Source organism: Acipenser ruthenus, chromosome 28 (assembly GCF_902713425.1).
Source record: "Acipenser ruthenus chromosome 28, fAciRut3.2 maternal haplotype, whole genome shotgun sequence".
Lineage (NCBI taxonomy): Eukaryota > Metazoa > Chordata > Actinopteri > Acipenseriformes > Acipenseridae > Acipenser > Acipenser ruthenus.
Genome location: NC_081216.1, coordinates 807,030 through 821,586, shown reverse-complemented (window position 1 = coordinate 821,586; position 14,557 = coordinate 807,030). Strand labels below are relative to the sequence as shown.

At 37.9% G+C, this 14,557-nt stretch overlaps 1 protein-coding gene across 4 annotated transcripts; it reads left to right on the top strand.

Moving 5' to 3' along the window:
- Positions 1-2,663: 2,663 nt before the first annotated feature.
- On the top strand, positions 2,664-8,881 carry LOC117434550 (max-like protein X). Of its 4 annotated transcripts, none has more exons than XM_034057113.3 (9): positions 2,664-2,784; positions 3,314-3,514; positions 4,632-4,668; positions 5,344-5,421; positions 6,077-6,186; positions 6,507-6,606; positions 6,704-6,803; positions 7,320-7,521; positions 8,226-8,881. In XM_034057113.3, exons 2-9 carry the CDS (start codon positions 3,473-3,475, stop codon positions 8,280-8,282), a joined length of 726 nt encoding a protein of 241 aa, XP_033913004.1. In that variant the 5' UTR covers positions 2,664-2,784; positions 3,314-3,472; the 3' UTR covers positions 8,283-8,881. The 4 variants fall into 4 exon arrangements, with proteins under 4 accessions (XP_033913004.1, XP_033913002.1, XP_033913003.1 ...); XM_034057111.3 differs by having other exon boundaries at positions 6,038-6,186; XM_034057112.3 differs by having other exon boundaries at positions 5,332-5,421.
- Positions 8,882-14,557: the final 5,676 nt, after the last annotated feature.

The window sequence follows — 14,557 nt, the reverse complement described above, 5'->3', positions numbered from 1 at the left end:
CAGTCAGCAGGCGAAGCAGCTGGTTGGTGGATGATGGAAAAAAAGACATTGGAGGGATTTTGCATGCTATATGCAAGTACACAATTGTATCAGAAAAGGGTTCGGGTTAAAGGAAGAGTTAGGGTTATATCATGCAAAAAGATGTACACATTAACTATGCACAATAACATTGTCATTATGTGTAAGTGCACATGTATTTACTAAGTAACAACTATGTAAAGACACAGTAATTAGAGACACTTAATGTAAAGTGTGAAGGCGCTAGCAATGTGTCCTGAACCAATCCTCTCTGGATGGACATCCCTTGATCTGAATTCCCTGCATAGCTGTGCTGCACAGCTGGTGAGAGTCAGAGCCAGATATGTCCAATACAATTTGGGCAGAGCCAGTCGTTTCATGATGGAGCACAGCAATCTCAGTGCCAGCAAGTACAGAACAGGAAACTCTGATCGCCAGCAAATTCAGTGACGACAAGAGCTCGGAAGTGGGGAGTCTGGGCTGACTCGAGACAGGTCTAAAGAAAATGAGGATTAGGCAAAAACGATCAGACTAAAAGGCAGGATACCAGGCAGCAGCTGAAATGGGGACCGATTGAACATTTAGATTTAACAAAAATAACGAAAATGCTTTTTAAACCAATGATAACAATATATAGCCACACTTATTTTGGTTGCTTTTTGGCAGCAACTCACTGGCGCTCCTTCGGAAGCCTCCAGCCTCTATGGGACTGAACATATAGGCCAGATATAGCCTTTTATACACAGCAGCATCAGTTACACCACATTGAATAATTCATTGGCCCACCAATCAAAATCCTCACATGGAAAGTACTGTTTTAAACAAGGCTAGACATGAACCCTTTCCTGGGTCCAGCATTTCACAATAGCTAACACTAAACATGCATGCCAAAAATAAAGGCATATGAAGATAAAGATGCTGCTTGAATTAAACACATGTATACTGCAGCATGTGAGTGAAAGAAAACAAGAACGATAAACGCTGTTTCCAAGAGAAGGTTTTTCAGCCCATCACAGTGGTTTGTGGCGTTTTCACCCTCATTTTAAAGCCCCCAACAAATGTATGCTGTGGTATATATCAAAGAGTTAGATCAATGGCACAAGTAACCCCCAAGAATGTAATTCTCGTGCTTTGTTAAAACGCACACGCACACGCACACACACAATTAGAAAAATGAAAAACGTCAAGACGGTAAAACAAACTAAGTCACAAACTGCTCATGTGCCATTGCGCGCTTGACCAAAGAGCCACATGAACGCCTAACGATAACAACAACAATGCAATTCCCGTTAGACAGAGTAAAATTGATGATCGCGAATGCAGATTTTAATCTGCAGATTTCCGCATATTAAATTCGTTCGTAATTACTGAAGCCCTGCGTGTGTTCCGCTCCGCGCGGTGTAGAATTATATTCACAGAAGCGAACCGTGACCGGAGAAAGCCGAAGGTCATCTTTAAAAAAAACAACCTTACATGACAGGGTATGCATATGCGGTGATCAATGCAGACTAATTGGACTGCAACCACAGAGCTGACTAGCATTGAATTGTGTCATTATATACTGTTTTTGGAGGACATTCTGCCATTACTTTGTCGTGTATTGCGTTTTGGCTTTAGTTTTTGCAAATGATATACTCCTGTCTGGAGTTCTTGAGATACACAATTATATGTACAGACTACATAATCTGTATCAGTTTTGCAAAACAGTACTGAGAGAGGTGTCGGGTGCAGGGGTGTTCTGGTAATGCCCCTTGGGGCAGCTTGGGTTCACAGGAGGGTCCCGGTTCTCCTCTGGTGAATGCCGTGCCCCCTGGTATGTCACACACAGACACCGCAAGATAGCACCACCCCCTGCCGCATCTATCTCAGGTATGCTTTGTAATAGCCATGTGCACACCCTTCACAGGACCGTTATTTCACTGCAGGGCTAATGCACTCTGTCCCCCTGGCTGTACATGTACATATGGACTGCAATCCTTACTGTACTGTCAATGCGCTGACCCGCACCGGTGTATTGAGTATAGGATAGGATTTCATTTTTAAATGAAAAGGGAGAAGCCATAACGAGCCACAATAGAACTAATGAAACCTGAAGCAGACCAAATGTTTCGACGTTTTTTGTGTTTTGTTTTGTTTTTGTTTGTTTTTCTGTGTCTGTTTTGGAACAGGTTTAAAATCCTATTCAATTCCGGAGTTATTTTTCAAAATCTGGGGGGTAGAGACGAAAATCCAGCTAAAATATTTGACTCGTTAATTAAAACGAAATAAAACGAATTTGTCCTTAATCTAAATATTTTACTGACAAGCTTTGTTTTTTTATTAAATAACAGCACAAGCACCGTGTGTACAAAAAATCGCAATGAAGCAATGCTGCCATCTAGTGTCCTGAACTAGGAATAACATTTTTGAGCGGATTTAACAATTAAATAAAACCGGTGCAACAGTAAAATGAGTTGTCCTGTTTTCAATGCTTCTATGTAACTGAAAGTTGACTAACTGTAAAAGTTAATGTTTTATAGCCGTGTTGAATTATTTTTTCCCACCACACGGGTGCGCTCTTTAGCCTCCTGAAATTCACTGTTTGTTACGGTGGAATCCTCTACACCGATTGGCTCTTTTCGCGTCATCTACTCTATCCTGATTGGCCGGGAAACTTCTCATCGCTTCCTGTTTCACGGAGTGTTGTCAAGTGGTGTCCATTTAATTGAAATCAGTATTAATAAAGAACGTGGAAGTTTTTACAACTTGCTTGCATCGCAGGTACCGGTGAGTTGCGCCTCACATTAATACAATGCCGACCAGTGGCTTGCCTCGGTTTTTATTCATAACAATATTGATAACACTTTCTATTTTTACAGCTGAGTGTAAATTTGAGACATTGGCGCATTGCAAACACTCGAGTCTGTTGACAAATTACTGGGTCCAATGTTTTGTTTTCAGGAGACTAGGTTTCAGGACACTGCACGACACACCAGGGGAGACTCGGATTTTGATACAGCAAAGTTGCCCCAAAACTTTGTTTCCTGGAACCTATTTTCCAGCCACTGTTCCTGAAAAAAAATGGCTTACTGTTGTTCTCTCCGCTTTGCAATGCGGGGTAAGGATAGGCAATAAAAAAAAAAACTTTCTTTCTATATTCACAGTGCTTTACCGTGAATTGACATATGGTTTACCACTCCCTCGCTTAGTTTATTTTTATCGTGCTTTGTGGCAGTTCATTTTAAGTTGCTTAGCCCGGTTTGCAAAATTAGGTGTTACTCCAAGTAATTTTACGTGTAAAGCGTTTTGTCTCCAGCAGGTGGCGCTGTGAAGCTACACGTTGGTCTCCAGCAGGTGGCGCTGTGACGCTACCCGTTGGTCTCCAGCAGGTGGCGCTGTGACGCTGTGACGCTACCCGTTGGTCTCCAGCAGGTGGCGCTGTGACGCTACCCGTGATGCTCGGTTTTTTTTCAAGATGACTGATCCCTCCGCGTCGACCGAAGATACCTGGAACAAAGTAAGTAAAACGAGTGGAGAACAAGCGAAAAAAAACAAACGACGAGGAGCGTTTTATTAAGATTTTAAAATCCGTGTTCTGTTTGATTAGTACCGGGGTTTGGAAAGGTGTAGCCGTCGCCCTGACCGGAAGACGATAATGAGGATTTTATTTTTGGTTGCACCATCTGGTGTCTCAGCCAAACAACAGCGACTGATTTGAGACCCTCGAAATACTGTGTGTTATTTAAAAACAACAAAAAAATAAAAATAAATACAAAATAAATAACACGGCAACAAACACGTTGTGAAAAAAAAAAAAAAAACAGGGCGCGGATATTTCAATAAATAGTACTAGTTGAAATAATCCATAAGTAACGTACTTTAATTATCGAGACATATATATATATATATATATATATATATATATATATATATATATATATATATATATATATATATATATATAGATAATGCGATTAGAAAAAAAATCATAATCTGCGTCATAACTTTTAAACTTAAGTTTGATTGAGACTGGCGCAGACTCATTGTCGTTTACTTTAACGTGTTGTTTTTATGTTTATTAATAAATAGTAGTAATTTTAATACGGGAGTGGCAAGAACCAGTAGAAAATCGAGGTTAAAGAAAGAAATACGGATATTAAATTGAGTTTAAGTTTGAGTGAAAATGGGCGCTTTATATTTTAGAATTGGTTTTTGTGCAGTTACTGGCAGCAGCAGAATCGGCTTCCTTTTCAGTAAAAATCCTACTGGTAGTAACATCTGCCTTAATAATAATAATAATAATAGTAATAATAATAATAATAATATTATAATTGGTGTAACGGTTTCATTTTGCTGCTTATGTGGCGCATTGCATGGGGCTGTTTAAAATAAATACAAATCCAGATTCAAGGTCGTTATTTCATATTGTGTGGCACATGTGTTTTCTTTACACGGGGCTAGTTTGTGTGTGACCGTTTGTCTGTGCGACCTTTTGTTTAAAGTCGAGGTGTAAAACCATTTGAAAGTACAGCTCATAGGAATGCTGCCTGTGAATAAATGTCTTAGTTGCTGGTTTCTTAACAGCGTCTTATTTCCTTCCCTTTCAAACTGAAACTGCTGCTGTGATGAACCAGGCTGACCCAACCTACAGTGACAATGGATTTGACCCAAGTAAGTGTACTGTGTTTGTTTAGCTTGTCATCTGCCTCGCTATTACAAGAGCATAGCCTGCCGTTTGCATGTGACGCAGGGTAGCTGTCTGCTCCTGACGGATTTGGCAAGCCGCATGGGTAAGAGGCTTTGCATCGTATAGTTTCTGAATTAATTCCAAATGACAGTAAATGAAGAAATGATTCAAGATTGTGTGTGTGTGTCCTTTTTACATTATATTATAGGCCAGAATTTAAACCACACCTGAGACTGCTGGTAAATGTGTTTTTTTGGACTGTTTTGTGCAAGCTGACCTACTTGCAATAGAGCAACATTTTAGCAGTTCTTAGAAAAGTCAGCATGTTTCTGCTCTATCAGAATTTGGCTGAAATGTTGCTTTTTTTAATACCAGATATCCGCTATCCATCCCTTGGAGTGCTGTTTATTTGTTTATGTATTTATTTATTTATTTTTAAATTAATGCAGCATTAAATGGGTGGGAGGAACCTTCAATGTTAGTGAGTGCTGCTGTAATTATCAGGCATATTTTGGATAGTGGTTACATTTGAGCCTTTTATCGCATGGTAACTCTAAACTATTGACACCCCTAAGTTGTTTATTTATTTAAGTGTATTTATGCCACACTAGCCTCTGTTGTATTTTTGTTTATTTAATGTGTTGCAGCTTTCTTTGCAGACTGCACAAGGAAAGGAAGTCTAGGGTCCAGAGCTAACAGCATTGGATCTACAAGTGCATCCTCTGTACCCAACACAGGTAAAGCCCTAGCTTTATCCCTTCACGGGCTCTGCTCTCCCAGCTGTAACTCGGGGAGTTTATTTTAAGAGTGGTGACTCTTAATAATAAATCCAGTCGACTTTCATGAAACTGTTCCAGGCTGTTGTCAGGTCAAGTTTCCTGCGCATTAAATTTTAAATAGTCATAAGAAAACAGAACTGAAAAAAGAGAGAAGTCATGAGCTCTTAGTCAATATTCATGTTTTAATATCCAGACAACGTAGTTAAAAACTCCTTGTATTCTGCAAGTTCCTCTGATAAAGGAAAAAGGTTGCACTGATTTGATTTTACACCTGGCTAAGCACCCTCGCTGTGTCTCTGTCTTATTTTCCACCACTGCTTCATTAGGGCTATTTTTAGCTTGGTGTTGAGTGATGTTAACACAGTAAATCATTTTCTCCCTTGTCCTACACAGCTAAAGCACTGGTGGGGGTTGGGGGGAAGGAAAGGAGCAAAAAAAAATACGACAAAACAGAAAGAGGGGTTGTTTGCATTAGCCAAATACATGCATGTTTTTGTTTTTCTGCATTAAAACTGTCTCTTTCTCGCTCGGGAGTTGTGATTTGTTACGTCTGTGTTTCCCCCCCCCCCTGTAGCCGATTGCATGACAGACAATGATTGTTCTCCAACTGCAGATGACGAAGACAGTGATTACCGGCACGAAACGTCTTACAAGGAGTCCTACAAAGACCGACGGAGGCAGGCGCACACTCAGGCAGAGCAGAAAAGACGAGACGCTATCAAGGTGCAGTGAGCACGTGCCTCGGGGTTCAATGAGGGAGGCAAAGGGAATGGTTGTACTTGCATAAAGACGTCAAGCAGCATTTGATAAGTCTTTCCTGTGTGCTAAATATACCGTGGATATGTACAGTGCCATGATGCAGATAAAGACTACATTTTGAAAACTAAAAACGTGTCTCTTCTCGTATCGACGCAAAACGTGGGACACGTAACTGTCGGTTTGCTCTGCATGCTGTATCTGATTGGCTGTCTCGGTATTTTTTTAATTAAGCGGTTGAAACCAGGCGAGTTGAACGCAATTTCTTCTGTCATTTGTCTTTCCAGAAAGGTTATGATGATCTTCAGGCAATCGTTCCAACGTGCCAGCAACAAGACCACTGTATCGGATCACAGAAAATCAGCAAATCCACGGTCTTGCAGAAAAGTAAGCGCTCTCTGGGGAATCAAACATTGTATTTAGGTGCAGATCCTTAGGCTCATGAGTTGCACTTACATTTTTTTTGTGTGTTTTTTTTTTTCAGCTATTGACTACATCCAGTTTTTACACAAAGAGAAGAAAAAACAGGAAGAAGATGTCTCCACTTTAAGGAAGGAAGTCATGGCACTGAAGATTATGAAAGCGTAAGGCTAGTTTATCAGCACTGAGCTCGTTTAACTGAACACACATGTTCACTGTTATTCCCTATTCGCAGAGAGCAAGACTCCCTCCTCCAGCTACTAATTGCATCATTAGTTTGTACAGCTATGGCCAGCCATCTTAATGTCCCATTCGAAGGTAGTTAGCACACACTCACTTGTTAATGTGACCATTAAGAGACCATTCTCACTTCTATCAATCGGGTGAAGTCCACACTCATCGCCCTATAGAATTAACAGATTATTACTTCTTAAAGTCAAATGAAACCTGCTGAATAATGTTACGTTAACATGTTGAATTACAGACCGCTTTGTAGTTTTTCCACGTACTTAATGAAAAACTGCCAAAAATTGAAAAAAATTAGACATTTCGAAATCCAACATGAAATACTGTACTGCTTTAATGGCTTCTGGTGTAGCCTTTTTTTTGTAATATGCCCGTACGGTACCTACACATCTAGAAAACTTCTAACACAATTGTTCTTGTCGCTTGTCTCACAGTAATTACGAGCAGATTGTGAAAGCCCACCAGAATAATCCCCACCAGGGGAAAGGTCAGGTGTCAGACCTGGTGAAGTTCAGCCTCTTCCAGAACATCATGGACTCTCTGTTCCAATCCTTCAATTCCACTATCTCCGTGACGAGCTTCCAGGAGCTCTCTGCCTGTGTCTTCAGCTGGATTGAGGAACACTGCAAACCGCAGGTAACGCAGGATGCTCCGAAGCCCAGCGACCAGACTACTCGCACATGTTGCAGAGGTTTTGAGCTTTGGCTACAGGTCTATTTTGCAAGGGCAGTAACAATTTCAAATAACGGTTGCAAATTCATTCTAGTTTCCGGCTTTTTACCACGGGAGTTACACCTGAATTATCTTACGCACTTCCTGCGAGTGAATCATCCACATGAATTAACAAAATGAATGAGTTCAGAACTCCGAGGAAGTGTCTGGGTGCCATTCCAGGGCAGCAGTGTGGCGTAGTGGTTAGGGCTCTGGACTCTTGACTGGAGAGTTGTGGGTTCAATCCCTGGTAGGGGACACTGCTGCTGTACCCTTGAGCAAGGTACTTTACCTAAATTGCTCCAGTAAAAACCCAACTGTATAAATGGGTAATTGTATGTAAAAATAATGTGATATCTTGTAACAGTTGTAAGTCGCCCTGGATAAGGGCGTCTGCTAAGAAATAAATAATAATAATAATAATAATTCCTGTGGGATACAGACAGAATTCATTAGGAATCTGAGGACAGTTCTTAAAGTGCCTACGAAACGCTTCATGTGGATAAGGTGAAACTCGACAGACGTCTCTGTCAGTGCTAGAAGGCTTGTTAGGACGGCATTGTAACAAAAGCTATTTAAAAACCAGTATTCGTTTCATGATTTTCGTATTTGCTTTCATTTTCTTCCAGACCCTCCGGGAGATTGTGGTCGGAGTGCTGCAGCAGGTAAATAACCAATTGTACTGAAACAGTGCCGTCCAAGCGAAAGAGGAAACTGAAGTCGTGGGATACCTCGATGCCTGGCCATTTTGAAGAAGAAACGTTTGAGTTCCACAAAGGAACTGGGTGTATCATTTTTTTTCTTTCTCTCCAGATACACAGATGTGCTTTTAAAAAACAAAATCTTGCAAAGGCTATTTTTTTTTTCTTTTTAGCGTTATGTTATTTCTCCTTTTTGAAGTAAACTTGTATTCCAGTTTCTGAAAAGTTTAGTTGGTCGCTTAGTGGTCAATTGTGACAAACTTGATCATTTAGTCCTTAGTTCTGTACTAAGTTGAGTACCAGCTTGTATAATTTCCAGTGTTTTTAGTACTAGTAAGTGACATCTAGCAGACAGGCTTTTTGCAGAAAATATTGTTCATTCTAAAAATGTAACCTTTTTACCCAGGTTTTGAAGTATCAGCAGTTGCAACAGCCATAGTCACTTATACAAGCCATATGAAAATAGTGCAACCATTCTTAATTTCTTTAGTATCTTAACTGCAGTGCACTCTCAAGAGAAAAGGGATCCTGTTTGGACCTCAAGTTTCATTACACTCTTTTTTTTTTTTTTTTTTTTTTTTTTTTTTTTTTAAATAACCTTAATTTCTGCTGGAATTATATCCTGAGGTTGCCTAAACAAAGGTAGCAACTTTAAAAAAAAAATAAATTAAAACAAAAATGCAGTTTGTAATTTCCTGTGTAAGCAAATTAAAGGTTAAGGTCTGTAATAAATGTAAAATGGTAACTATCTTAATTGACCTGCCTTTTTTTTAATCCTACTGTACACTTTTCCAAATTGCGAAATCCGACATTTTAGTATATAGTTTTTGCTGTTGTGTAGTTTTTTTTGGTTTTGTTTACGGTGGTGAAATTGTCATTTTAAACTGTGAAGCATAATTGTAAGAGTGATCTGTGCGAGATTTGGCACAGTCCTTTTAGTTTTATGTTTGGTAGCAGAAAGAGTTAACATTTTTAATTGCCTTATGTGCTAACTAACATATAGTAAGATAACATTAAGCTAGTTTTGTTTGAGAATCTGGTTGTTCTCTTAACATTTTACGCCTTGGTCATTTTGTGTCTGAAACACCTGCTCTCTTGAATGGTATGTTGCTGTTTGGGCGGGGAAATTGCAAAAAAAAATTCATAGACCTCCGTGTTTAAAATTAAAGTTTAAAAAAAAAAAAAAAAAAAAAAAAGTGAAATATTTTTGTATAAATCAATTTACAATAAATGAAATGCAAGTCACAGAAACATTGCTGTGTGTTTGTTTGTTTTTTCTTATTTATAAAATATTTGAATGGAGTTTGAAATTCGCAGTGACCAGAAATCCCTTGGTGTAAATAACTTCCCTTATTCCATGTACCTAGTTCTGCCAATCCAAATGTGCATTGGTTAATGAATGAAGTGGACTTGAACCCGGGGTAATGTTCAGATCTATGGCTAACAATGGTCATATATGCTGTATAGTTAAGCCTGTTAACCCTAGTATGTTGTATAATGCTGATTTGGTTAGCTGCACTTGGCATTGTGAAAGACAGCTGGTTATTTGTACTTGTGTTGGATTTCCAGGTGTTTGATTTATTTTGTAATATAAAGAAAGGGACCAAGAATCAATGTTTATGTATATACATATTAATAAATACTGGATAGATGAAACGTACGGTACAGATATGGAAAATATCTAAAAAACCAATTAATTTCGTTGAACTACAAACTTAAATTAGTAAAGAATAACGCTTTGTACTAGATCTACACCAGTTAAAATCCTATTTATATATATATATATATTTTTTTTCATTCAGTGTATTTGTGCGGTGTGTTTTTAAAAAGCAGTTAAGACTATATAAAGCAAATGGACTTGTTTTTAAGAAGAGCAACACTATTCCTTTCATAACAACCCCGTCTTCATTTTTTTTTTTTTTTTTTTTTTTTTTGCTTCCTTATGCTCGTCAGTTTTCCCTGTGTGAAGAATTCGAGCAACAAGATCACATTGATTTTAGTTTATTAAAGAAAACGCAACTTCCAGCAGGTTAACAGTTTGCCTGGTATTTCGGTGATTTGGAAACTTAGTCATTTTAAAAGGATATATAAGGACCTTTTTGTTTTACTGTGTTACATGTTCCCATATGTTGCTACAACTGTTTTTTGACCACCAAGTTAAATTTTTAAATTGCATTCCCTGCCTCAAGGTGGCTTCACATGTACCTGCATGGACCTCTCAGAACTACATTTCCCATTATCCACCTGTTCACTGGTAAATTCATCTGCTACATATGTGAGCAGGAGGATGATGAGAAATGTAGTTTGAGAGGTCCATGCGGGTACATGTGAAGCCATCTTGAGGCCGGGAATGCAATTTAAAAGTTTAAAAAAAGTGATCAAAATGTAAAAAAAAATTAAAATACACACCCCTCACGTAAACCGTTGTAGCAACACATGGGCACATGTAACACAATAAAATAAGAAGGTCCTTTTTTATATACCCTTTAACTGAAAATTCAAAGGCCGCCAGTGCTTCAGTTAAAATAGCTTGATCTTCATTGTGCAACTCTAATGCCTTGATTCCGCTGTTCTGCTCAAAACAGTCTGGTTTCCAAGCAGCACAGGATTACTAATGGGACAAGCAGCAAATTAATGTAATCTGTATCTGTTAGCACAGCTGTACAGCTACGACCAAAGGTTTTAAATCACCCTATGGAACTGACTAAATTTGCTTCATGAAGTCGAATGAAACCTGCTCAATAATGTTACGTTAACATACAGAATTACACACCGCTATGTGGTTTGCTAGATACGAAATCTGACAAATTGAGAAATGCGAGCTCTAACCCCCCCCCCCCCCTCTCCATTAGGCAGTCACTTTGCAATCTTCAACAGTTTCTACTCCCAACTTCCCTAGATTTAAAAGAAACAGTTTCACGTTTCCTTATAAAAAGAGTAGCACCTTTGTCAAGCTGTTTACACAATCCTAATACAGTAAATGCATCTTAACACCCACAAGAAAACAAAAATGCATAGTTACATTAATACAATGTTTGATCTTTTAACTATGAAGCATTTCTAAATCAGAAGCTTGAAATTAGAAAAAAAAAAGTACATTTTAAATGTTGTGCTGTATACTCAACCAAACAGTGTCAGGGCATAGTGCTTATATCACAATGGACTATATTATGTCTCCAAGGTCATTTTGTGAGGGTACACACATTTCTGCAGTTTTTTTTTTTTTTAAAACATGTTTTATTTATTCACTTACAGAAAATCTCCCAGAAAATCGATTTTGAGACCACATTGTAAATGGGATTACATACAGCTATCTCTATACGACACAGATCCAAATAGTTGATGCAAAACGTTTGGCCATAGCTGGAGTTTTAGAAAATAAATGTAATTCACATCACACCATTGCTTTCCTTACATGTAATGGCGTTGACACACACCCCCTTGTCTCCAGTCCCACCAAGGGAGTGGCTCCAATCTTCCTGACGTATTGGTAAGGATTTTAATGCAGACACCTGCTTTTTTCCCCCAGATCTCTTTGCACCAAATTGTATTTTATTTAGGGATGTCAGTAAAATGGTCCATCCCTTAGGGGAAAACCCGAGCAGGATTAACAGACCTGAGGAATGGCATTATTAAAAGATCCACCACAGTAACGATCATTAAAATTGATTCCAAATTATATAAGCCAAACAGAGAAGTCAGTTTATAATGTCCTGAATAAATGTGCATGGGTTCCACTGTGAGATGCAGGCTGTATTCTTGAATTAATTATACAAAATCTACACCAAACAAATCTTTAATCAGGGTTCCACATCAAAACCAATTACAGAAAAAAGAAATCCACAGTTTCCTCATTTTTTTTGTACAGATTTACTGTAGATATCACACTTCCAAATCAGCCAGCACACCTTTTATCAACAATTGTTTGTCAAGTGGTTTTTAAAACGTCTTTACTTGATGCATCTTGTATTTAAAAAAATAAATAAATAATAACTGAGAGTTGGCATTGAAAATGCAGTATTTTAAATCTAGTCAGACTAAGTTCAAACCACAACCAATCTTCCGGGAAAACATCTTTATTATACTAAATAATCAACCACTGAATAAACAGACACTTTTATTTTTATTTTATTTTTTAAATAACACAATAAAAACAGGGTTATTTTTTTTATTACAGCTTGTTCTCTTTGTAAAAAAAAAAAAAAAAAAAGAAAAAAAAAATCCAGCTATTTGTCTGCATCATGATTGTGGCTCATTTAATTATTATTTTTATTATTATTAACTATTATAAAAAAAAAATCTTTGAGTCTAGGTAAAATTCAGTTTTTTACAAACTCAAAATTGAGACAATGATTATTATTTATTTATTTTTTTTATGAAACGCGACAGTTAAAAACAGCTATTGAATGCACGCTGCTGAAATATTCCTGCAAGACAACTAACACAAGGGTGTACTAGACACACATTCCTAATACAAAAAGGACATCTTAATAAAAGCTGTATGCAAATATGCCGTCTAAAGAGATGGCATCTTCATCAAGTACAGAATGTGGTTTTGCAACACTTCGACTGGCAAGTGGTGGATTATCTCTAGTACATAGCTATTGCCTGTTGCTGTCATTTAAGAACAGGAGCAGACACCAGAAAACATGTGTTGTGTTAAACAGGCCTACCTGCAAGCACAAATTACATTGCACCACTGTCAATACTGTACAGAAAGCAAAATCAACTAAAATGACCAGAATTCAAGAATATCATCTGAGCCGTTTTACCCCTGAGAAATTCAGGAGCTCCTGGCAGTAATATCAGCTATATATAAGGAAAGGTTAAGCAGACAGGTCTCCGGCAACAACATTAACGGGTTACAGAATAAACTGAGTGACGGTTCTGTTAAGGGGCCAGTGATCATCATGCAGGAAAGTGCTAGAAACCTGCATGCGTCAAAACAAATATCTTGGTGCTTAAATTAAAAAAAAAACGCACACACACACATTATTGCGAATAATAATAATAATAATAATAATAATAATAATAATAATAATAATAAATATCAAGCAATTCTATTGCAACTAAGCTGAAAAGAAGCACAAAAAAAAAAAACACAACAACAAACACTGTACAGCAAGGAACGCAGATCTCCAAACTTGAAAAAAAAATAAAAAATCCTAAACCACAGAACCTATTACTTGACACATAAGAAACGAAATTTACTAAATACAATAGGATTGGTCCTTCTGTATGTATTATACCACTGCAACAAAGGCAAAGCTAAAATATTGCATCCCTATCACTACTTTGCAGTTTGATAATGATACCATAACTTTATTACTCATTCTCATGTTTAATAAAAGTGTTCAAGTGTAATAAAATGTCAGTTTTTTTTCCAGAAAGTGCTTTCATAGAAGTATACACAACCCCCCCCCCCCCCAAAGTGTTAAGCTTCATTCAAGTGAGAGATTCACCAAGCATACATGGTGAACAGGTCAGGTCATAAAAATGGGGCTCAGTGGGTCTATCTGGGTTAGGTACTGCAATTAATATATTATCAATCTCCTGTATGGCCTACAGCCAAGTCTTGCTGTAGTCTTTGCTATGCACGCATGGTCTCCAGCTGTTAGCATGTCAAGTCTCAATTTATTTGGTTAACAAACGTTTTACTGTACCCTTCATTTCACAATTTTAAACCCATGTCATGTTGTTAAGTACTGTTTTGGGATTTTTTTTTTTTTTTTTTAAACTATTGTTACTGCTCATTTTGCTGTATTCCAGCGCTTACACTGACACGTTTCATCTTGATCAAAAACACAAATAATCTGAAAAAATAAGCACAAAACGTACTGACCCAATCCTGACAGAATCTGTACTCTGACTTCTCGATTCACACACTGGCCGTACTAGTAAGAAGACTTCAGAAGTTTACACACCCAGTAGCTAGGTGTGTTTATTCGTGAGTGGCGATGTTCACCTATAACCCAATTCTTAAAGTGGGGGCAGTAACTAGACCCCAACTGCATTCTCTTTCCCACGAACGCTGTATCATTTTCAACCTAACTTTACAGGTAAGAAAAAAAGTCAGATAATTTCCACAATTCTGTTTCAGCTCTGTGTGCTTCTCACACAAGCAAGAGATTGTCTTTAAATAGGTTACAGAAATATGATCTTGAACTTGAAACAAAAAAGGCTTATTAGTAAACGTCAAAGGGTTTTTTCCTCTTCCTCCCCCCCCCCCCCCCTTTTCTGTCACGTTCTTATGGGCATGT